Here is a 25,108-nt window from a genome sequence, read left to right as displayed (position 1 = left end):
TAACATGTCTAGGAGCTCTACACAGACTGAGCCCCACCCCCCCCCCCCCCCCCAGTCATCCATTATGGCTTTGACTTCAGTGGTCCAGAGTGACGAAGCCCCCGGTACACAGAACCTCGACCCGGGACGGCACAGCCTCCACGTTCTTCTTCTATGGTTCCAGCATGACAGTGAGAGCCGTTTACTTCCAAAGGCACAAGATACCGACCGGATCCATCCGTCCATCTGTCCGTCCGGCGCCCCCCAGTGTTTTTAGGCCATCACCACGGAGACACAAACGTGTCCTCCGGTCCGCTCCGTGTTCAACACTGGATTTCCTCATTGTTCATCTGACCCGAGGCTCAACGTCACGCAGCCGCCTCAGAGGACGGCGCCGCCGACCCGCTAGCTCTACGGGCGAGAAACGGAACGTCAGTGATCGTTGGGGGAAACGTGCACACAACACCGGAGGAATCTCTCACCTGTTGTGGGTCATGTGACTTTTGACCAGGTGTCCGGCGGCCAGCGCGCCCATCAGGGACAGCTCCCCTGCCAGAACGCTGGCGCAGACCAGGCGGGCGAGCTGGCGGGCGTTCTCCCCGGGCTGCTGGGAGCTGGTTCCCTGAACGCCGAGCATCTGAACACGCGAGCCGGTCAGAGGAGACGGCTCGGTTTCTGTCTCACTAACCCCCCCCAACGCGAGACGGGTGAGCTCACCTGGAGACAGGCCTGCTGCGGCGGCAGGTTGGTGCCCCCCCCCACCGTGCCCAGCTCTATGGAGGGCATGGAGCAGCTGATGTAGAGGTCCTCCCCCTCTGGACCAGCGGCCTCCATCTGAGTGAGACAGTTGGAGCTCCCGACGGTCTGGGCGGGGTCCTGAACACAAGTCACAACCGTGAGGAACACCCGGTACCTTGCAGCGTTACCGCGGTTACCACACACCAATCCTACCTGCCCGCATGCGATGAAGATGGCCGCTACTATGTTGGCGGCGTGCGCGTTGAAGCCGCCGATGCTCCCAGCCATGGCCGATCCCACAAAGTTCTTGTTGATGTTCAGCTCCACGAGCGCCGCCGTGCTGCTCTTCAGCACCTGCAGGAACACAGAGTCGTTCAGCGGGAAGGTGAAATGAACCCGGAACCCCCCCGGAGCCCCCCCTTACCTCCCTGACCACCTTTCCAGGGACGGTGGCCTCGCACACGGCCGACTTCCCCCGGCCCAGGATCCAGTTCACGGCGGCAGACTTCTTGTCGGTGCAGAAGTTCCCGCTGAGCGCCAGCACCTGCGTGTCCGGATACTGCAGCTGGAGCCTGTGCAGCGCCCGTTCCGTCCCCTGAGAGAACACGGAACGCTGGGATCACCGGGAGCCCCGGAGTAAGACCCGACTCCGATCCGGGCCTACCTTGGAGAGCATGTTCATCCCCATGGCGTCGCCCGTCCGGGACTGGAAGCGAATGTAGAGGTTCCGCCCGGCCAGGTTCACCAACAACTTCTCAAGCCGAGCAAACCTGCCAGGAAATACCCCGTTCACGTCTGGGAAAAGGAGAAGGAAACGTTCCTGCGTCCCGTTTGTGATTTCCTGCCGACCTGCTGGTCTCGTCGAAACACTCTTTGATGGTGCCGAATCCGTCCGAGGTCTCCAGCCAGGCTTTGACCTCTGCGGCCCGGCAGGCCGAGGGCAGCCTCACCACGGGGCCGCGGGTCATGCCGTCGGCCAGGATCCTGCTGCGGCAGCCCCCGCTCAGCTGGACAGGAAGCACAGTCAGCACACAGTCAGGCGCCCCCCAGAGGCAGGAAGCGCTCCGGGTCGCCACTCACAGAAAGCGCTCTGCATCCTCTGTTTGTGCTGGCGACCAGACAGCCCTCTGTGGTCGCCATGGGGACGTAAAACTGCCTGTCGTCCAACAGGAGCGGGCCGGCGACGCCCACCGGAACCGGCATGTATCCGATGACGTTTTCGCAGCACGTGCCCGTCACCTGCAGCGACGCGGGAAAGCGCAGGATGAATGAAAGCTGCAGGGTTGCCATGGAAACATTCAGAACCATGTCACTAGAACCTTAGAATAATCGTAGTCTTTATAAGGCAGACGGGCCAGAGCAGAGTCGACAGGCAGTTTGGGGGACAGCAGCGCCCTCCTGATGGCCACGCCCCTCGCCGGGGAGTCGAGGACGGCTTCCAGCTTGTAGGCGAGGATGCTCCGTGACGTCACCAGATCCATCACCTGTTTGTCGCTCAGGAAACGGGGACCCCTCTGCGCCGCCGCGAGAAACAAACCAACAATCAGCGAGAGAGCGTTGGAGAAGAAGATCCCTCCCCGGCGGGGGGGGGGGCCTACCTGAGGATCCGAGAGGATGGCCATGCATTCCTCCAGCGTCCGCGCCTCTTCAGGATTCACCTGAGGAAAGCGAGGCATCGGAGCAGATGAAAGGCTTTCCGCCGAGGCCGAGTCTGTTGTCATGGAGATAAACGGCACGTTAGGAACGAAAGCAGCGGCGCTACATTTCTGCTCTCTCATTAATACACAGTCACAAAAAAACTAACTCATCACCTTCTCCGAACGCCGAGTCAGCCTCCGGGGAGCAGGCTGTGAAAGAGAGGTTGGTTGCTAGGCAACCGTTGGTGATCTTCCGCGGCTGTTGGGATGCGACGTTCCTCCTGCGGCAGTCGGCCGCGACAACGGGCTTCTGGGTCGGAGGGGAGCTGCTAACGGGACTCTTGAGGGACAGGGAAGACTCCGCCTCCGCTTGCTCAAAGAAGACGTACTTGACGGCGAGGAGCAGCGCCAGACTCAGAGTTATCGCCTGCTCCAGGTCCACGCTGGCGGAGACGAGTCACATCAGCGCTACCGTTAGCCGAAAGCAGCGGCGCGGTCACGGAGCGGCAGAGCCCCGCCCATCGAACGCCTTACCTGCTGAGTTTTAAAGGCCACGCGGCTCCACCGGACTCCAGCCTCTTCGCCACGGGCCCCTCCGCGGTCCGATTGTGGCCTCGAGCTTCGGCGGCGAGCCGAGCGTGGGCGTGAACCAACGCCAGACCCAGAGACTGAGGAGGAAATCAGGAAGCGGTCGTCGCAGGAGGCTCGTCGTTTGTAAAGTTGCGCTTTAAAGCACGCGCGGCGTCGTCACCATGATGATTTTAACCCTCTGGGTCACCGGGTTGGGTTTGTTGTCCTCTTCTTCAGCCAGCACGCAGGCGAAGTGGCTCAGCTGCCAGATCGGACGCCCCTCGCGGCTTTCCCTGGACAGCTGCACGACGTTACTGTTAGCGCGTTAGCATACGCAACGACTCCCTCTCCACACCGCAACAGCCTCACCTCCAGCACCAGAGAGACGCACGCAGGGAAGAAGGTCATGAAGACAAAGTAATTGGCCAGGACGGACATGCAGCCGAAGCAGCACATGATCTCCAACTGAGGCACGCCTGGTCAGAAGAAGAGCCGTTACCAAGACCTCATTCTAGTGCCAATCCACTTTTAACCAAACACACACCCGACATGGTGCCGACGCCGATGACCAAACACTCAACCAGAGCGTCCAGGGTGAAGGTGGGGCCCAGGATGGCCATGCCTTGGGAGATGTTCTCCCTCACCTCCTCCTACGTTCAACACAAACGACAAACGCGCACTGAGTCTCAAGTCTTTAAGCGAATCCGCTAAATGCGTCGCTTTACCTGAGAATTTGAGCTTAGGGCAAATTTGGCCAACGCGCAGGCTTTGGACAGGTCGATGAGCAGGAGGAAGAAGGGCAGGGCTTCACTGCAGCGGCGAGAGACACCAGGAAGACGGCGTTAAACGCCCGCGCCAGCAGCTCTAACCAGTCTAGAGACGCTTTACCGGATCCGGCAAAGAAATCTAAACGTATCGACGCAGCTCAAAGCAGGCCAGAGGCTGTTTGAGACCGGTGGAAGACTTACTTCAGCCCCGTCAGCTCTTTCCCGAAGAAGTGGACGACGACTGTGCTGAAAACGAAGCTGGAGAACACCGTGAATAATCCTGCAATGCCTGGAAGAGGAGAAAAGCAACACACACACGGGTTAAACACTGTGTGTGCGTATTAGAACTAAGAACAAGCTCACGTCCCGTCATACTGACCCAGGATGTACTTGGATCCGAGCTGCCGCAGGTTCCTGAACTGGAAATAGATGTAAACGACGGCCATGCAGCGGGTGACGGTTAAGATGATCACGTCGCTGCCGTGGCTTTTCTGAAACGAAGCCCATCCTCTTTATTAAATCTACATTTGAGACGAGCAGCTTCCCCTCCGGGACACTCACCTGCGCCACCTTGGGACAGTCGTCCCAGCTGCACACCTGGCTGCTGGCTGCCAGGCTATTCATGGACATCAGGCAGACGGTGAGGGCGAGGGTGCCGACGATGACCTCCCCTGGATGGGAGGCCACCAGCAGGCCGTGGAGCCGGAACAGGCGAGCTAACATGGCGCCGAGACACCTTCCGTGTTGCCCAAGGTTTCGGGTTCACCTACAGGGCGAAGGATTCGATTATTGGCAATCGGCGAGTAAAGATCAGGCAGATGACGTCATCGCAAACGTAGTTAAATAGTATACTAGCATCAAAGGTTTACTAGCACCGAAGGTTTACTAGCATCGCTGTAAGATCAGGATAACTAGCTACTGTAAAAGACAGCCTTTTATTTTTAAATCTGATGACTCATTCAGGTGTTCAATATAATCAATATCCGTAACTATGTAACTATACAATAGTAACTATGCCTGTGAGGCGTCGCAAAACGACCGTATGCTAGTTTCTGTTGACACAGGCTACTGCTAATGTTGTTTAGCATTAGCTGTCACACCCGGGTTAACTTAAACGATCAACCACAAGGTCATTTTAAGCTTCCGTGCTCGAACACTTCCGTAGTTAGCATATAATAAAATATAATAAATCTACGTACATTCAAAATGTCCGCTTCGCCGTGGCCGGAGAGTCGTTTTCATTGCGATAATGTCCCTTCGTCGTATCGCTTTGCTAGCTCGGTAGCCTATTCAATATGGCGAGCCGGAAATTCGACGTCATATAAAAATTACGTCATGGGGCGTGGCTAAAGGTGTGGCAGATGGAATACTGAAAAAGGACATTTAGATTTATATATTTTTTAATTTACGCTTTATTCAGAAATTAATTTGTACGTTTGTTTATTTTGAACAAAGATAATTCTAAATATATTCTACTAATACCTGCGCAATTTCATCTTTACGCAATTCGCACATTTTGTCCTTAATTCCCTAATAACCTAAGGGTTATATTTAGCATACATTATGAATTTGCATAATACGCTTCATGAGTAGAGCTTCCTTTTAGAGTTATCCGAAGCCTATTTGCTTTACAGATGTCAATAAACCGCGACAGATGAACGAACTGTTGGAATTTAGAACGTTCGTCAGTGACTTTTAATTCGATCGGATGTTGCTAATGAACCAGCTCCACGGAGCAGCCTCGTTTTACTCTGTTTACACCGCGGACAGACCTCTTCTTCCTCACCTGCCAGTTTGTGCACAGACAGGAACTTTTGCAAACACTTCTGGAGGAAACCTTTCATTTCCCTCCGCGATGCGCGTGCGTGATTCCTGATGAAACGATGTCTCTCACGTCTTCTCAGCAGCCACAGAGATCGGACTCCACATCAGAACTCCGGATACTTCTGGTTAAGGCGGGGTTTCCCATTTCAGGCAGGTGATGGGCGCGGGTTAGAGAAACACACCTGGTTACTGGCACAACGCAACAGGCCTGACGACGCGCACCGAGCCCGGCTCCTCTGCCTCCGATCGTTTGATGCGTAAAACCTCCGCACCTCGGAAACGGAGGAGACGCGTGGAAGGGGATGGACTTTAATCCGGTTCCTTTTATTCATGACGCGCCAGCTGTGTCACACGAAACAAGAAGTGCAGCTGCAGGTTTTGTGCATAATTGATGCGTCTCGGAGCCCCTCCCTCCTTCCGGGAACAGAAGGTCGGCGCTCCCCAGCGACGCACGCAAAACGCAGCAACAGGTTTACACCTCGGAGCGTGTTTGTTCTTCGGCGCCCCCCCCCCACCGCGTTCAGCGTCTCCAGCGCGGGTTCATGGAGGAGCCGGTTCGGCGTGACGCCGTCGGAACGTGTCGCAACGGCCGCGCGTAAAAAGAACCCGAAAGTGAGATCCGCGTCCGCGCTTTCCTGGCAACGGAAAGTTGCTCAAGTTTGGTTGCTGTAAAAGAACAAACGCAGATTCTCCCGGCCTGAGCTCTGCCCGACAGTAAAGGCAAGGTGTGTGTGTGTGTGTGTGTGTGTGTGTGTGTGTGTGTGTGTGTGTGTGTGTGTGTGTGTGTGTGTGTGTGCGCGCGTGCGTGTTTAGTGACTCGAACAGCGGCCGACGGGCCCGAACTCTCCTTATGAACGGTAATAATAATATAGTTACAACTCCTGGCTCGGTAGTTAACAAAATAATGGATCTAAAAGCTACTTTAATATTCTTCAGTTTGTCTTTTACAGTAAAATCAGCAACAGTTTCAATGCCTGTTGACAATCAGAGGCATTTCGTGGGCGATCACGTGACTTCTTTCAACAAAACAAACTAACTAAATAAAATAACGTTTTTTCCCTTTTTTAAATAACTTATTCTGTAGGGTTCCAACAGAGACCCGAGGTGGTGCCCTCTGACCCTGATTGTTTGCACGCTGTTGTCTTTCATTGTGTGCTGGAAGTAAAAATCATTCGAGGAAAGTCTGGTTTGTCTGGCAGCCGAGGAATCTGTAGGCTACGAGTGAAACGACGCATTTGCTTAAAGCAAAGCGACTTCACGCCCGATCAGAGATCCACCGGTACGTGTGTGGATCCGCTCACGTTTAAAGCACGTCAGGCCTCCGTTGACTCCAGCGCGCTAACAATGTAAAAGTTGTCGTAGCAGGATATGAAAGGTGAAGGTGAGTTTGGCGTTCACTTTTCTCTCTCTCTCTCCCTGCAGGATGATTCGGCAGCACTTCTTTCCGAGGATAAGGCGAGCCCCCGTTGGTTCGGTCTTGTCGCTGCTGGCTCTCTGTCTCCTGCTCGGCGTCAGCGTGAAGTACGGCTCCATCCCGGGCGACGGCGAGACGTTTCACAAGTACGCCGTTAACTGCTCGGCCATTTATGACATGGACCCGGTGGAGGTGGGCAAATCTCTGATCGTCAGGAGGCGGCACGTCGTGAAGGACAGAGATCAGAGTCTCGTCAAGCTCGCCTCGGATTGCTCACGCTTCCTCACAATCAGAGGCTACGATGGCAAGATTCCCTCGGAGGAGGAGAGACGCTTCCCCATCGCTTACTCCATAGTTGTGCACAAATCCGCCTGGATGGTGGAGAGACTGATCCGGACGCTCTACTCGCCCAGCAACATCTACTGCATCCACTACGATCGAAAGTCTTCAGCCGCCTTCATCTCAGCCATGGAGGGCGTGGCCCGTTGTTTGCCCAACGTCTTCATCGCCTCCAGGCGAGAGTTCGTGGTCTACGCCAGTATCACTCGGCTGAGAGCCGACCTCAACTGTTTGTCCGACCTCTTGGCATCGGAGGTCAAGTGGAAGTACGCCATCAACCTCTGCGGCCAGGATTTCCCCCTGAGGTCCAACGTGGAGCTGGTGTCGGAACTGGGGAAGTTAAACGGCTCCAACATGCTGGAGACGTGCCGGCCCAGCGCTCTCAAGGAGGAGAGGTTCACCTTTCACCACACGGTCGGCGCCGCCGGCTTTGAATATCAGCAGCTGCCGGTGAAAACGGGCCAGAGGAAATCGCCGCCGCCGCACGGGATCGAGATGTTCACCGGAAACGCCTACTTCGTTTTGTCTCGCGATTTTGTCGAGCACTTGGAATACTCGCCGGTGGCGAAAGACTTTCTGAAATGGTCAGAGGACACCTATTCTCCGGACGAGCACTTCTGGGCCACGCTGGCGCGACTGCCGGGGGTCCCCGGCGAGGTTCCCCGGTCACTGCCGGATATCACCGACCTGATGAGCAGGACCAGGCTGGTGAAATGGCATTACCTGGAGGAGAACCTGTACCCGCCGTGCTCGGGCAAACACGTCAGAAGCGTTTGTATTTTCGGCGCCGCGGAGCTGCGTTGGTTACTGAACTACGGTCACTGGTTCGCCAATAAGTTTGATCCCAGTGTGGACCCAATCATCATTCAGTGCCTTGAGGAGAAGCTGGAGGAAAGACAGCGACTGTTCCAATCAGCGGCAAACACACTTTAGTGGTTCGTCCATTTAAAAACTACAGTCAAACAGGGGTATGATGTGATGCAAAGTGTCCTTTGGGGGCTCCTGTATTGATAAAATCGCTTTTGGGTGACGTCACATTGGAAGAAAATCCACTTATCTGGTCCCGCGGGGAGGGAAGCTGCCTCGCATGGTGCCTTCATGGGCCTCGGGTCTAAACCAAAACCGTTCACTTCCATGTTTTTTTACTACGTTGGTGTAAAACGTCTGTAAATAAATCTGCTTTTTACCTGACCTCCTGCTCCTTTTACTGCTTTGCGCCTCCCTCCGGCCTCCTGTCTGCAAACGGGAGTGAGTTCATAACAAATGGAATTTTATTTACGGCTATTTACTGCTGCTTTAATGAGATCAGCCTTTTAAAACCAGATCTGAATCTGAAGCGGATTTATTAACAGCAAAACGAGCGGTAATGTTAACTTAAGGTTGGGCTGAAAATGTCGGCGCGTCCAACCGCAGAGCAGGTGTGCTCAGTCTTCCCCTTTCCACGCGTTCACTCTGCAAAACGATTACGCAACATTCAGACAAGTTCGTGCAGCTGCGCAGACGCAGAACCGTGCAGGTGATCCCCCCCCCCCCCCCTTTGAAGGCATCTCAGTCTGATTATGTCACTGGTTATTTGGGTGCCTCATCCGGTTATCATGCATGTACAGCACACGCCGTGCCAGAACGGTGACGTCAACCGGGTCGTGATGCCCCGAAACACGGGTCCGCAGTAACAGAGTGTAACCGGTTTAACACTGGAGTGGGATTTACTGCTGCCCGCTTGACCGTTATCAGACAGGCGGAGACTTTTGATAAGATGAGATGCCTTTAAAAATAAAAAATAAAAAGGGCAACCCAGAAGTTTCTGTACAAACATCTAATCACAGGAATGTCAAAACACAGAAGACTGAAATGTAGAGTTTCATCTGTAATGGTAACACGATTTGTTAGAGAATCAGTTTATTCACTTTTGATGCTTTAATTAGTAAAAAAGAAATATGAACGCAATATATTTAATTCTGTTCCATTGTCAGCATGATGACATGTAAGGAATCTTTTTGGCAGAATTCCACTCATTTTTTCTGTTTTTATTTGACAATAAGTTGGAGTCAGCTATACCAGCGGTCCCCGGGTCGCGACCCGGTACCGGGCCGCGGGCCATTATAGGTGCCGGGTCGCGCAGAACGTTCAATTGTTTTCTTTTTTTTAAATTGATTATCACTTTATCAGTCTAAAGATGTTTTATTTTGAAAAGTGACTTATTTGCGGAATGACGCACACGAGTCGTCTGTGCCTCTTGACAGGCCTCGGTCACGTGACAGGCTAACAGCTGCTATTAATTAATCAACTTCTCTGGAAAGGGGCCCAACGAGGAGACAGAAGAGGAAACTACGGCTTCTAAGAAAACGAAATCTGCATTTAAAAGACAATAAATATCAGGAGTCAGATTTAAAACGGGAGTTTGTCTCCAGCTGACTGGCTTCGTTACGTTAACGAGGCACGTAGAGACCAAGAACCAGGATTAAAAACAAGAACCGGATTAAAAGACACGAAACCTGGATTAAAACACGAGGACCCTGGAATTTATGAAAGAAAAAAACGTGACCATGAAGGACAGAAGTAATTATTGAGAACACAACTAATGGTGAGTAGATATTGGTGTAATACTTGTTTAATAGTTATTGCAAGTGCGTAATATAAACTTTATTGGTAAGATTATATTCCTCTTTTTTAATTTAATTACCCCCCCCCGGTCCGTGGCAGGAAATGGTTGGGGACCACTGGGCTATACCGCCTTCCTCTGTGTGTGCGCGTGTGTGCGCGCATTGGCGGTCTGCGTCCACTTGGTGGCGCTGTGGTTGTTTGTCTCAGAGGCTCAGCAGCTTCTCTTTTGTCTGACCGTCTCTGACTCCCGTGAATTGAAACGGTTTTGTTTGGTGTGCGTGCGTGCGTGCGTGTGCGCGCGTGGTTTCTTGCATGAAGAGTGACGTACAAACAAAGTTCAATATTATTGCGCTGATGACAGAATCCTGCTGCGTGTGTGCGTACGCTGTGAGTAAATACAAGGTCGAGGGTGAGGTCATTGCTCTGTCCTGATTTTGATTCATCTTATTTTGGTGTCTGATGATCGGTTCAAGTTTCCACCTGCAACATTTCGGCGTCCGCACTGAAGCAGGGTTCTGGTTCTGAGCTCTCACGGTCTGTGTTCCCTCGCTGCTGCGCTTCATGCATCACTTTCTGGCCTCCATCTATCTGGTAAACCCTGAAACGGCTTCTGAGGGTGAGGATAAATCTTTGGGAGGGGGGGGGGCTATACTCTGACAGTCCCTGATCTGCCTGTCCATGTTGCCTGAAATCTCTTTCGACAATCGTAACTCTGCTCTGACCCCCCCCCCCCCCCCCCCAGCTCTAATGTCACCTGTCAAGGTGCAGCCGGCGGAGAAACATACAAAACTAGTGCAGCTTTTGTGTGTTGCAGTTAAGCCTTGCTGATTGATGTGTGTGTGTGTGTAATTCCTGCTCCTCGTATGGTAGGAGGATTTCCCCCACCCCATGTGGAAACAGATTGGGAGGGGGGGGGGGGGGGGGGAGAACACAGCTCTGGGGGGCGAGAGCGGGCCTTTTGCAGAATTAGGATCCGTTTACGTGGCGACGAGTTCGTCGAAGATAGAAAAGCTTTCGTGTGAAAGTTCTGCATTCACACGGCGAAACTGAGAAAAGGATTCTGGTGCAACAGTAATGCTGCAGTGTGCGTGCCAGGCCAGTAGGGGGGAGTGTAGTAGTCGTAACTTTAGGAGTATAATTATAATTGGCACTACAGAATAATATCAACATGCAGATCCATAGGCCGTCGCCGTGGTTCTTGTTGTCGATGCAAATTTACAGTGAAATTCTGTATTTTATCTACGGCGGCGTCTTCAAAATGTAACTCTTCATTTTCAAACACAATAAAGGGTTACCATCGTGCACAAAACAGTGTAAATGGCCCCTTATTGAACGAGAGCCTATGTTGTGATGCTGATAGAGGTCCTGTGTGTGTGTGTGTGTGTGTGTGTGTGTGTGTGTGTGTGTGTGTGCGTGCGTGCGTTAGGGGGAGGGGGAACAAGCGAGTGATTTATAACAGCTACTCCAGGTCTCTGCTCTCTCCCACAGCAGCACTGCAAACACATCCATTACGAAATACTGATGTTAATGGGATTGTCGTGCGTGTGTGTGTGTGTGTGTGTGTGTGCACGCGTGCGTGATACAGAGGTTGCACTAGTGTGAGTGTGCACCTTCATGCATGTGTGAGACTGATAACCAGATGCTTCTGGGTGAAAGGAAGGTGAAGGTTACTGAGGTTGCTTCGTGGCGGTTCACGTGTTCAAGTCCAACCACAATTTTCTGTGTGTGTGTGTGCGCGTGTGTGTGCGTGTGTGTGTTGTAGTACATGCACGTTTAGTGCACCATAAATCTGACTGATACAAACCTGTGCTTTTTTTGCACCGGTGCATTCGAATAGCGACGGAAGCTTCCGGCAGGTCGCGTCCCGGTTTAAGTCGTCTTAAATGCTGCCAGTCGTTTATCGTCTGAGAACCGGAACAGGTCAAAGGTCACATCGTCACGCCGACCAGATTCAAGTCAACAGAACTTCCCGTACGAAGTTGGTCTTAACGCTCCTGTACTACCATGACACATCCACAAGAGGGGGATGAGGAGGCAACAGTTAACTCGAGGAAGAGGAGTTGAGTCACTTTTTCATCTTCGTCGTTTTCCGACTTTGTCCCGGCTTTGTTTTGTTCGCCTGAACTCTCTTAAATGTTCCGAACGCCAGGATATGTACGAAATGAACGTGATAGATTGTCCTGTAATTTAACCGATGCCACAAAAGCGCCTTTAAATGAATCATCGACGGAGAGTAAAAGCACAGTAAAAGGTCAAAGGTCACGCATACTGTCGTCACTAATTTCCATGAAATCTTTTTATTTTATTATTTACATTTCTCATTGTAGAAATATTGCTGAAATACTTATTTTATGTGCATGCAATGTCAAAATAGGATTTTTAAAACGTGTGGCGACACATGTCGGGATACGCAGCCATATATTCCAGGATTAAAATTCACTGCGATCCCCGTCTTTAGTCCCCTCTCACATTACCCTGTACATTAAAACCGGTCAGGGGGGAAATTACTGCCCACCTGGCCCCCCGGCTAGGGGAGGGGATGGGAAGCAGGATAAGAGGCGGGGGGGGGGGGTCAGAGGGACTCTACGAGGGACAGGGCTTCACCACAAGGCCTGACGTCGCTTCTGTTAGCGCCTCGAAGGGGAGGAAGACTGAGTTTTTTCTGCTGATTTGAGCTTTAAAAGTTACAAATATAGATTTAGAATTCAACTTGAAGCTTTTTTTTTAATCAATACAGTTCATTTCAAAAATGGCTATCGTGAAGTGGGACGTGACACGACTCCTCAACATCGCCGGAGTGTCAGAAATGAACTCGGGTGCCTTTATTCATTGGAATTAATTCATAATTAATTTGGTTGTTTGTTTTCTTCAGTAGTTTTTAATTTGTCAGAAAGCAGGAAACAGACGTTTAAGAGGAAAGTCAGGTCTTCAAGTAGTAAGAGTTTTATTATCACTATTTACATAGAAATAACACACGCACGCACACACACACACGCAGTACATCAGAAATAAGACACATTCGCTCGAGATCTTATATAAACTCAGAACAAAATCAACTCAATCCGGACGATCAGCAGTCGAACGATAAAAACAAAGAACGAAAACGAAAATTCAAACCGAACCAACGACAGGGAGGTTTTTAGAATGAGAATCTTTTTGTGCTGCTCGTCTCCTTGTCAATATTTGGAGGCGAAATTAAATAAGTCGTTCCTTTTAATGCTTTCCACGAAGGCTGCGCTGATGAAGCTCGGCCCTGAAAACTCCAAATAATCCCGAGGCATTATGCGAGTTCTCCCCTCGGCTGTGCAGAGACGTATTCTGAGTCGTACGTGGTTTAAGGCCACTAGATGGCAATGATCGCTCGGGGGGGCTGATGTCACAGATGTTGTCTGCCCCCTCTTCTTGCTTTGTCTCTTCAGAGGAAGGAGACCTCAGCTGTTGGAGGAGATTCTCCATTATGGGCTCAATGCTCTTTTGAAAATCATTTCCATTAAAACATGTTTTTTTTATAGGGACAGTAACAAAAGGAAGGTCAGGTGAAGCGGAGCAGAACTATCAGAGCCGGGTGCACGTGTGTGTGTGTGTGTGTGTGTGTGTGTGTGTGCGAGCACAGACCTCCGTCTCAGAGGACGGGATCTAGAGGGAATCTGGATTCTACACGTCGGTTCTCACAGAGATTTAACGCAGCGTTTGGGGTGTGTTGGCAAAACAGAATAAAAAAAAACATGTTGAGAAACAAAGAGAGCTACAGATGTCCCCTTTGGCTTGTCTCTCTAATTCGTTCGCACCGAACGGCAAGAAAATATTTGGCAAAGGAAGCCAAAGACGCGACGAGACGGTGGAAAACGTAACATTTTTGCTGGATGGAATCACAAATCAATTCAAGTCCGGTAATCCAAGAAGGGATATGCTTTGGAGCGTCTACTCGGCGGCGAATCCTTCCCGGGAGCGGCGCCGTCCCACGTCCCTCTCGGCCGGGACTCGTCACAGTTTGTCCCGTTCGTCCTGAATCAGCTCGGCTTCAGCCCAGGAACGGTCCCTGCAGGTCGCCCCTCACCAGGCGGCGCTCTCCCCCATCTCCTGGCCTTGGTGGGACATGGGGGCGCTGTAGCTGGAGTTACTAGCCAAGGAGAAAGGAGGACTGGGCCCACCCCCGTAAGCCTCCCCTGGGACGGGCTGCATGGAGCCCGGTAAGCTGGGCTCCGGACTGGGGGTCTCTGCGTGGGATATCATGTCCGTGAACCTTTGGTCGTCTGACGGGTGGCGGCCCGATCCCTCCATGGCTCCGGGGCCGGAGCCCAGGATGTAGGGGGAGTCGGCCGGGGACTGCGCCTGCGAGGATGGGGGGCCATGGGGGAAGAAGTCGTAGTTACTTCCTGGTCCATAATAGTCACCTTGGTATTCTGTGGAGGGACAGGAGGACACGGGGGCTTTCAATGACTCTGAATGTGCACGTGTGCGTCCCAGAATGTTTTCATGCGCACACACACACACACACACACACACACACACACCCCTCCACCAAGTGCTGAAATCGATCATGTCCAATTTCCAACCAACCGGTCTCCAGAAGCCTCGTTTGAGTGTATAAACAACTCCACACTTCTCCACCTCAGTTCTCTCGCCTTTTACCCACCGCATGCGCCCCCCCCCCTAGCCCCCCCACCGCCACTCATTAAGCTCGAACTCATCCGTGCCCCCCGATGGATCCCCCTGCTGAAAGTTCTGGATTTGGATGAGTAACTCCAAAATGGGATTCCAGGCTCCCTGCGGGTCGGATACAGCGTCCGGTACCCCCCCCCCCCCAGAGCAGCACACGCCACGCCCCATTATTCCCAGCATGCCGTCCGGCTGTGTCCATTATTAATTATCCTGACTGTTGTTTTTCTGATCAGTCCTTTAATTGTTGGGCCTTGAAGACGCGCGGCGACGGTGGCGTTAAACGGCGCTTCGGGTTTGGTTCGGTTCGGTTCTAGTTAGCGCTTGGGTTCGGCATCATGTCTGATTTGTGCCTGAGCGTCATGGAGATGGTGTAACATCCACACGGGTGAGCAGCACCGATGGGAGGGTCTCCTTCCTGCGTTCCCTGTAATGTCCAGCAGGGGGCGACACCACTGGTTTCACAAGTCCGGTTCATCTTATGAGAATAATATTTCCTGATGAGTTTTAGGGACATTAGTTCAAGCCCTTCTTCAGGACAGCTTTATATTTATTTAGGAAATGATGTTCCTATTTAGAGTAAAACAGCCGATAAAACATAATAACAATAACTCCTCGTGTTTTCAGGTGCCCTTATGTTATTATCTGCAGTATTTCAGATGTGATTTTTATTTTTTATTATCTATATTGCTTTTGTGATCATCATACGTCACAATAATCACACTTTGTGTTTTATTTGAGCCGTTTTAGTGTCCTTCAGCCTCACATCTCAGTTTACTCCCTTTGTTTTGTGAATTGCTTATAGAAGAATAATAAAAAAAAAAAATTCGTTCAACTCACAGTATTTGGGTTTAATAAGCTGTAAAGCCGTTCAGTGGATGAGGTCACAGCGAGGTCACACGGCCGGTTCAGCCTCTGATGACCATGCATTTTAAAGCCCCGCCCGCTTCCAGGTAGCGCTGGGTAATTTAGAATTCTGTCTTCTGAAAAACGAACTGACAGATCAACGACAGGACGCAGCCCAAATTCCTTGCTTCCACTGCAAATCTCCGGCACACACTGGGATTAGCAGACATTCCCTGACACCGGCGGGGGGGGGGGGTTGATGCCTGCAGGTGTTTCCGCATTTAGCCCTCCGACACGGTGACATTCTCAAGAATTCATGACGGGACTTTAAAGGGTTGCAGGGTTTTATTTGTCGCTCTGATTTCTGCATCCAGCCTGATACAACAGGAGACGATGTCCTTTCAGTGGCAACACAAACAGCTGGGGGGGGAGGGGGGTCCAATGTAACAGAAATCACTTGCAGACGAGCCGGGACTTTTTTTTGTTTCTGCTTTTTGGGTGAACTGGCCCTTTATTGTTTTAAAGCGGTGAATCCATGAGCTTCCTTGCAACGTTTCGGGGCCTCGTCAATCCTGATCTCAAGTATAACGTCAGCAGAAATGCATTTAGTGCTTATTTACAAAAAACCAGCCTTCCTTTGACACGACGGGATTTGATCTCTCAGCCAAGTCGAGACTTGTTAAGCCGGATTTAGCCGACCGGGACACGTCCGGGCCTGCACATTCATTTCCCAACGTGTCCTAATGTTCTCTTCCTGCTTCATTCGTGCTGACGTTGCATGACGGGAAATCGCAGGCGCGGGATTTACTGATCAGAGATGTGTCGGGGTCTCGTTTTTGGATCGTGGGGTCACCAACTTTCGATCAGGTCTGCCCTCAAAAATGAGAGTCCTGTCGTTCTCTGCAGGAAAGACAAAAAATGTACCCCCCCCCAAAAAGGGGGGGATGCCTCTATAATACAAACGAGCCCCCCCCCTCCTTTATTCCCAGCAGTGCCTCCACGTTCCCTCGCTTGCATCAAACCTGCTTCGCCGCCGCCTTGAACTAAGATTGATCTCCAGATGTTGTTCTCGCACCTCTCCTCTCCGCCATATGCTCCTCTCTCCCGTTTCAGGCTAAACATCCAGAATCGGGAGGCGACAGGTGAAGCGTCAGATAAACGCATCGCTTAATTATGACGACCGCCTGTACTTCCTGTCGCACGCGGCATCTCAGAAATCAGCCACAGAAACAATCAGAGCTGACATGACTTTGAAGCTAATTGTCTGATCTGACAAACGGGTTCCTGCCAGCTCGGCCGACCTTGAGAATACGCTTGAATGTGTTGTGGCCTCTGTGGGAGGAGGAGGAGGAGGAGGAGGAGGAGGAGGAGGGAGCGTCGCATCTGCAAACTATAATTACACTCACACATGCAGACGCACCGTACCACACACAGCCCCCCCCCCCCCCCTCTCAGCGGCAGCATAAGGATGAAGATAAAGGCGAGTGGACCGGCACAAAAGGTGTGAAAAGCAGCGTGCGAATAAAGGAAGAGACAGAAAGCGAGGGATGACGGTTTTGTTCTTCATTCCCTCCCCATGCGTTTTATTCATCCTTCAGGTAGACATAAAAAGCACCCCCCCCCCCCCTACGCCACCCCTGTGATGTCACAGACCAACCTCATAGCTCCGCCTCTGTTTGCGCTTGAAGCTAAAGGAAATGAGACTTTTGACCCAAAGAGGACTTTTTAAAGAATGAAATCAGTTTTCTCAGCTGGAACTTTACTCTAAATACATCTTATTATTATAAGTTATATCCTGACCTATATGCTCCGCCCCTAAACCACATTCCTCTAAAATCCATCCGGTTGTTGTTTTAGCACACTCATGCTAACAAATAACAACAAGCGGTTTTCAATAGACGTCTTGACCTACGAGAGGACATGAGGGACGGCTTTGTCTTTGTCCAGTTTACACCTTCAAGCTCTCCATTCCAAAAGACAGCTACTTTAATACTTAATTTGAACTGTCAAACTTTATTAACATTAACACATTGCAATGATTTGCATTTCTCCGTGGTAATTCCGCTTCCTACCTCCATAGTACCCGTAGGCCCCTGGGCCTAGAATGTCCGGATCCTCCAGCCGGCCCCCCAGGGGCCTCATCCGCCGCGGGCCCCTGTAGAAGGCGTGCCGCCGGGCCCCCAGAGCACTCAGCTGCTTCATTCGTCGCTCTTTGGATCTTCTGTTCTGGAACCAAACCTGCATCGGACCAGAGAGACGGGGTAGGTAAAATTCCGTCCTTCATGTTTCGGACTTTCTCCGAGATCCATCAGTCTCCGTTTTCTCTCCGTCTTCTGTTATGCGACCATTTGGATCTGGAATTACCCGAGATGCAGCGAGTCGATCGAGTGTTTCCCGTGTTATTTTAACTGTTATCTTAGAGTTCTAATCATTTTCAACGTTATCCGCCTCGAGCTCCTTAAATTTCAGGATCAGCTTTTGTTTTTGACAGTAAATGAAGAGCCTCTGCATGTTTTGGACAAAAGAAGGAATTCAGAGACGCTACTTTTGGCTCTGGAGGGAAAAAAAGAAGCATTTTTCACCCTTTAAAAAAAAATGTATCGACTACTAATGAAAATAATTGACTCCTGATGAAAACGCTCATTACGTGTGACCCTCTATAAAAAGCAGCAATGGATGAGCAAATCATCAACAACAATCAGAAAATAAATAAATCCACAAGCCAAACGAAACTAAAAGAATCAACCCTATAATCGTTCATAAAATAAAATAAAAAAGGAGTATTATAAAGGCATCCCTGCGTACAACCTACTGCGCCTCGGCCCAAGCTGGAATGAACAGCGAGAGCCATAAATCAGAGGCTCTCATCACCGACGTTAAATAAACTGTCTGTGAAGAGGAACAAAGGGGGATCTGAAATCTGCTCCATATGGAACAATGTCTGCTTTAGCAGCACCTAACACATCTTGCTGCTGCATAATGATGTATGTTCACCCCGGCTCGGCTCCACCAGAGGCAGAATCCCACTGTGCTGCAGATTAACAAAACACACACACACACACACACACACACACCTAAGACCACTTAGGCTCTGTTCTGCGTGCTCCAGCGACGGAGGCGACACCTGCTTATTGAGAACAATCGTCTAACTGTAGGGTACGTTTTTATGGAAATGCTCCCGCTTCCCTCCAGAGAGCGTTGCTTAGGGATTACGTACGCATGCCGGAAGACGCCGCGCGGCTCCCCGCGTCGAGAGCAACGGTATTTAACGCACAGCGAGTGAAGACGAGGACGAAGCCTCCATTTGGCTCCGAGCATCACATCACGGGGTGATGGAGGGATGGAGGGAGGGAGGGAGGGATGGATTGGCTGTTTGTCTGAGCTCTGTGTGGATATAGCAGTGGGGTGTGCACGAGGCTGGATGGGGGCCGATCTAATAAGCAGTGGAACAGGCTGTAAGTGAGTAAGAGCAGAGAGGTGGGGAAGGGGGGGGGGGGGCTTGTATGCAAATCTGTGAAATCAGTGATAATTACAGTGAGTGCACAAAAAGCCACATCACAGTTGGCAGAGATGGTGCTAATCCTCCTATGCGTGTGCGTGTGTGTGTGTGTGTGTGTATGTGTGTGTGTGTGTGAAGGTCCAAAGCGTGTTCGGTTCCTCCTTTACCAATCGGCTGTCTAAACTGCCGACTGCGCAAAATAAATATTATAAAAAAAAAAACACACATGCATGCATCAGTTAACTGGATTGTTTCGAGCTTAATGTGAAAGAATAAACGAACAGATGCAGATTTAATGGAATAAAGTGGAACTACGGGTGCATTAAAATGCCTTATTCAGGGTTTAGCAGCAATATATTACATAGAACGAGTACTTTTATGTATTTTTATACATATATACTTATATTTATGAAATAATAAAATTAATGTTTTATTTCACTGTTGTTTTAATAAAAGGAAAATATTTAAAGTAAATTTACGAGAGAGAAAATTAGACAACACAAAGCAGAATGTGAGAACGAAGATTTGTCTGATTTATAATCCATCACCCCCCCTCCCGCTCCCGCCCCCCGCGGCTCGTCTCACCTGGATGACCCGCATGTTCAGGCCCGTCTCCTGGGCCAGCTGCTCCCGGATGTGCCGGGTCGGTTTCGGCGTGGCGACAAACGCGGCCTTTAACGTCTCCAGCTGCTTGGCCTTGATGGTGGTCCGGGGCCCCCGCCGTTTGGTCCCCGAGTTCTGCTCTTCGTTCTCTATATTGTTCGTTTCCTTATCAGAGGACGTGGAATTGTCCGTCTCCTTTATGTCGTCCTGGATCGGGTCCTGCGGATCCGGCGATAAACTCCTATCCGTACACGACGACACTGAAACAAACAAGAGGAAGGTCACGATCCGGAGGAGGAGGAGGAGGAGGGGGGGGGGGGGGGGCTGCTTCAATTAGGACGTCAGTGTTGGAAAATACGGCTCCAAATTATTTGTCTAGGAAAAAAAAAATCTAATTAAATCTTGGGTTGATTTTTTTTCTCCACGCGTTTATTTTCCATTTTTAATATTTCTTATTAAATTCCAGCAAGATTTGCTGAAAATAAATGGAACATTGAAAACATAATATTTGTATTTTCTTATGTCAAAAAACCAAAACCAATATTTTTCATATGAATATAAAAATTAATTATAATACTTAAAGCCATAATGTGGATGAATGGGACCCCCCCCCCCCCCCCCCCATGCAGTAACATCCCAGTGGATCCTCTCTGATGGGGCAAATATTAAATCCGAGTTCAACATTAACCGCATCCATGTTTATCCGAGGTCTCGCGCCTCGTGATCGATTACCTGAGTTCAAGTTGACTTCCTTAATGGCTCCGGAGCTCAAATAATCTTCTTTGCACACAAACTTGTTTTCGTCTATGACGTAGAGCTCCTCTCCCGTGGACAGCTGCTTGTTGCACACCATGCAGGTGAAGCAGTTCAGGTGGAACACCTTGGCGCGCGCTTTACGCACCAGGTCGCTGGGAGAGATTCCCTGCAGGCAGCCCGCGCATTTGGTGCCAAACCGCCTGCGCCAAAAGAAAAAAAGAGGAAAATAATGACTCTTAGAATTCACTTTAAGGTCGTCGAATCATGAAAAACAGCCCTTTATGGCCGAGCATATATTATTCACTAATATTAAACATTTTAAAATTATTATTTTATTGAATTTCTAGCAGGGAGCCATGATGACGTCATATTGTGAATATAAGTATTAATCACTGTTTTATTAGGCGGGGCACGAACACATATTAACAGAACTAAAATAGGGCTACAGATTCTAATTATAATATTACCAACACGTCTACAAATAATAAGTAACGACAGTATTTAATAACGACAGTATTTTTACTCAGTAGAATATTTAAGGGGTAATTTATTCACAATCACAAACTGGGTCAGTTTCATATTAATAATATAATTATTAGTATTAATGGCGGCGGACAGAATTCAAATGAAATCACTTCCTTTTTAAATGAACTGGAGGCAGAAGAGCCGCCTGCTCTTTATTTTTGATGGAGCTGCTCTGACAATAACCCCACGCAAAACGTATTAGTGACAATCAGCACATTGTAGCGTGGGATATATTATGGGATTAAGCAGAGTGGGAGCATTTTAGCGTGGAAATCTTCTCTTAATCCACATTCACCCGGTTTAAAGTCTCATCAATTTGATGCACAAATAGTGCGAAGACGGGAGAAGAGGAGAAAGACGCGCTTTGGTTTATTCTAAGGTTTATTCTAAGGGTTATTCTAAGGGTTATTTGTTTTATTCTGCTGTACCTGCGTTTCGCTCGGCCTGCGGGGGGGCTGTTAAGCATTTGGGTGAATGCAACCCGCTCCTTTTGTGCAGCATTGTTTTACCTCTAATGTAGGCTTGTCTCCATTTGCAATGGCATCGCTTCGCCGTCTCTCTTTCACATGCATGACCAAGCCCCCCCCCCCCCCTCCCCGGGCGAAGGGGCACAACAAACGGACATATTAGGGTGATTACTGTTTCGCCTGGCTAATGGAAGGCCATTTAAATCCACTGCGCTAATATGACGGTCAAGGCCGTCCGAGGGCCAATAATAGCCCGCCGACAAAAGCCTATAATGTGTCTTATCATTAGAGAATTTGGGGGGGGGGGGGGGGGTAACGGACACATGTGATGCTGAGAGACAAGGGCTTCACTTATCACCCAATTATGCCAAACCGGTTAATCGGCGGATGAGTGTCTTTGGAAAAGTGTTGGAAAATAGATAAAAGCGCAAAAACACGCGCGACGACGTTACTTGCTTACCTTTTGTTTTTAATGCAGATGTGCGCGTTTAAAACGACCAATCAGCTCTGTTTAATTTTAGGGAGAGAAATCCAGACTTTTTAAAATTTCCTCCGAGGCTGAGATGAATTTTATTGATCCGTTAATGATCATTTATAACCTCTGACCCTCTGACTTGAGCCGACGGGCCTGCTGGCGTTTCTGATCATATTTCTATTTTTATTTTGTTGGACCCGCACGCGTTTTAACCGGACGCGCTTTCGGACCGAGCCTCTCCGTTACCTGAAGAAGTCCATTTTGCAGTAGAGCTTCCCGTCCCTGGAGAAGCACTTCTCGGTGAGGTTGCAGCTACACTCGCAGCACTGCACGCACTTGGCGTGCCAGGCTCTGTCCAGCACGTTGAGGAGGAACCGGTCCAGGATGGGCCGCTCGCACCCGGCGCAGAGGACCATCATGTCTCCGGCCTGCAGGGCGCCGAGGGCCGCCCTCCCGACACGGACCGCGCTGCTCGGACTGGGGCAAGCCGGGTCTACGCGGAACAACGTCTTGGCTCCGGGGGGGGTGCGCTGTCAGGCGAAAACTGGACGGACCTCCCGTGAGTGACAATCCCCTGGAACGGCTGGAGTCCCGGTCCCGGTCCTGGTCGCGGTCCCGCCCCGCGTCACAATCCACAATCCGGAGGAGGTCTCAGCCGCTGCCGCCGACGCACGACCCGGACATGTTTCCTCCCAGAAACGTCATCCCTCGCTCGGGCTTCGTTTTGCGCTCATTTCCTGCGGGTTCGCGTCCCGTCGCCACTTTCAGCATCACTTCGGTCATCACGAGGTTCCGCCGGCGAGACGCGCGTCCTGCGCTCGCATTGGACGACGCCCCCGTGCAGCGCGAGCCAATCAGGGCACGGTTGTTATGGTTACACGTTCACAGCCGCGTAGCCTCCGAGCAAACGTGAATCGCACGCCGTGCAGGAATACCGGGGGCCGTCGGTGCTTCTCTCTGGGGGGGGAAACAAAGCTGACTTCATTCGATGGAGCCAAAGAAACTCCCCGCAACTGTTTCATGTTGAAGTTTAAAACTGCAAACATCAAAAAGAGAAAAGGTTAGGAAATACCTGCGCGACAGGAAGGGGAGGGGCCAGAATGAATGGGAATATATGCAACGGTAGTACACGTCGTAGTGTGTGTGCGTGCGCGCGTGTGTCTGTGTGTGGAGGGGGTCCTTTCTCATGCACAAAGCTATTTACAGGGAAATGCGATGGATTATCTGGAGTCCATCAATGGGTCGCCCGGAGCGTCGCCACAGAGGGGGGGGGGGGGGGGGGGGCGCTCCAATATTTACCAACAGCCCGGTTTGCTGCTTAAGTAAACACGCGAAACGTGAATTCACGTGGGTGGAGGTGAGATTTGTTTAAGCGTGTTTCACTCCACGCTAATGATGAAGCGTTGGAATCACAGTGAGTGTGAAATGTAGCTCATTTTGCATGAAAGGGCCGTTTATATATCCATCTAAATATGATTCATAATAATTATAAAACATTATTATATAACAGATGATATCATATAGTCAATATAAATAGTCAATATAAAAACACATTAAAATTACAACCCAGAGCCCGAATATAGCAGCATGTCCAAGGTCCTTGTGGAGACGAGGCTGAATGAGTCACACGGAGCTGGAACACAGCGTCCAGGTGTGGATAAAGAAGCCATGAAAAAGGGAAAGGGCAGACAAAAAGCCCACAGTGGGAAAAAGAACATGTGGGCCAAACGAGTCCAATCACCTCTTGTTTGCCACCTCGTATTGTGCAAAAGACTAAAAAGACCCTGTTTGCTTTTGCTTTGCTCTGCTTTGACCAGCGAAAGCAAAGAGAGACTCACCTGTGGGGGGGAAGTAGGGAGCTGTCCGTGGTCCTGACCCGCAGGACGCACCATGGACAGCAGACTGCGTTTCAATGGGAGGCACATGTCTTAGCTTTAGTATGAAGGCAGCATTTACATTCTGACACGGCATTCCAGAGGACTGAAGAAGCCTAACCTTAATAACGTGACACGGCATTTCAGCCTAAAATCTATTTTTCGCTTTTGAGAAACTCATTTCACGTCTTTTCCTCCCTCAAGGACTTCACCTGCGTTTGACGCTCTCTCAGTTGTTTTTTTACGGTCCAGCCGTCAGCCTACAAGCGTTTGTAAAGACGACTTGTTCGGGTCGGGTCTTTACGTGTCTTTCATAAAGCAGCTTCTCAGTCGGACCAAAAGCGTGGAACATTGTGCCGTGAGCTGACCATTGGACATAAAGCATAAAAGGAAAAATGCACTGAAAAAAATTCTGATGCATTCATTTCATTCTTTATTCCTGCTTATTTCACTGTATCATGAAGTAAGCACTGGCTAAAGACCGACTTCTGACAAAGAGTCGTCCCATCAATGCTTCTTTCAGTCCTGAAATCCCAAGGAAAAGAAAAAGTCAATTATCTTTAACTTGGCATTCATTTTTTATGTTTCAACAAATTCAAATCTCAGCGCTCTCCCTTCCGTCTTTAGAAATCGTTTCAGAAAAGCCTTCGTGTGTTGGAGCTCTGAAGGGTGACTGTTGTTATTCAGCGTGTGAAATAAAGAGCAAAAGTTACGGAAGAGGATTCATAAAATCCTTGATCGTTATTGGAACAACTGCTCAAGCGAACCATTTCTCCTGCTTAAATATACTCGGGATGTTGTTCTCAATGGTTTATTAAATGAAGACAAGTCGTATCCAGGGATGTAGGTGTGGTGTACCCCAGGGCTCTATGCTCAGTCCTTTATCGTTTTACATATTTTCCTCACCTTTTTCCTCCACCCTCTAAAAATTATTTTTTTGTTTGAACATGACACAAATCAAGCAGGTTCGTATGTTGACAATAGAAGACTAATCGGGAGTGAATGAAATGAAACGGCCGCTGGTTATAAAAAGGTCTTATTTGAATCGACTTTTACAGTGACCCATATTAAGGCATGACGCCATCGCTCGTCTGAAACAAAATCTGAAACAAAAAGAGAAATGTATCATCCATCATATCCATCTGCACCTCTTATTAGGATGTATTCCTGTATTAAATGGTGTTTAAATATTCTTCTTTATGCTTTAGACTCAAATTCATAATTACATACTGCTTTTATGACATATTACAGTCAGTATTTTATTAAATTTATCCAACATTGAACAAATTTGTTGAGTGACATTGAGATTGTCATCTTGCAAGTTTATATATATATATATATATATATATAATATTATACCGCTACTTTTTGATTAAATCTTGTAGTGAAATTCTTCCTCTTGGTTTAATCCCTTTGCATTTAATGCTGATGTGTTTTTGACGTTAAAGGTTTACCGCTCGCCGTCTTGTTTTTAACGCCTATCATGGGCGACTATCGCTTCTATTGAGGACATGCACGCCCGTATTTGAAAA

The 25,108-nt window shown here is 49.7% G+C and overlaps 3 protein-coding genes across 3 annotated transcripts; 1 reads left to right on the top strand and 2 right to left on the bottom strand.

Moving 5' to 3' along the window:
* Positions 1-23: 23 nt before the first annotated feature.
* Positions 24-4,971, bottom strand: LOC137908957 (3-hydroxy-3-methylglutaryl-coenzyme A reductase-like). Its single transcript, XM_068753389.1, has 20 exons — positions 4,891-4,971; positions 4,253-4,457; positions 4,071-4,182; positions 3,893-3,980; positions 3,650-3,734; positions 3,469-3,574; positions 3,294-3,400; positions 3,106-3,225; positions 2,889-3,022; positions 2,529-2,797; positions 2,316-2,362; positions 2,037-2,231; positions 1,798-1,956; positions 1,567-1,724; positions 1,382-1,487; positions 1,142-1,312; positions 931-1,071; positions 697-855; positions 462-616; positions 24-390 (listed from the first exon to the last, which is right to left on the bottom strand). Exons 2-20 carry the CDS (start codon positions 4,412-4,414, stop codon positions 348-350), a joined length of 2,517 nt encoding a protein of 838 aa, XP_068609490.1. The 5' UTR covers positions 4,415-4,457; positions 4,891-4,971; the 3' UTR covers positions 24-347.
* A 1,967-nt stretch (positions 4,972-6,938) lies between these two features.
* LOC137908551 (beta-1,3-galactosyl-O-glycosyl-glycoprotein beta-1,6-N-acetylglucosaminyltransferase 4-like) lies at positions 6,939-8,442 on the top strand. Its single transcript, XM_068752961.1, has one exon. It carries the CDS (start codon positions 6,939-6,941, stop codon positions 8,199-8,201), a length of 1,263 nt encoding a protein of 420 aa, XP_068609062.1. The 3' UTR covers positions 8,202-8,442.
* Positions 8,443-13,925: 5,483 nt separating this feature from the next.
* lhx5 (LIM homeobox 5) lies at positions 13,926-22,121 on the bottom strand. Its single transcript, XM_068753018.1, has 5 exons — positions 21,949-22,121; positions 20,212-20,435; positions 19,462-19,739; positions 17,450-17,615; positions 13,926-14,275 (listed from the first exon to the last, which is right to left on the bottom strand). Exons 1-5 carry the CDS (start codon positions 22,119-22,121, stop codon positions 13,926-13,928), a joined length of 1,191 nt encoding a protein of 396 aa, XP_068609119.1.
* Positions 22,122-25,108: the final 2,987 nt, after the last annotated feature.

Source organism: Brachionichthys hirsutus, chromosome 19 (assembly GCF_040956055.1).
Source record: "Brachionichthys hirsutus isolate HB-005 chromosome 19, CSIRO-AGI_Bhir_v1, whole genome shotgun sequence".
NCBI lineage: Eukaryota > Metazoa > Chordata > Actinopteri > Lophiiformes > Brachionichthyidae > Brachionichthys > Brachionichthys hirsutus.
Note: the sequence above shows the minus strand (reverse complement) of the source record. Positions and strands in the feature narration are given on the sequence as shown.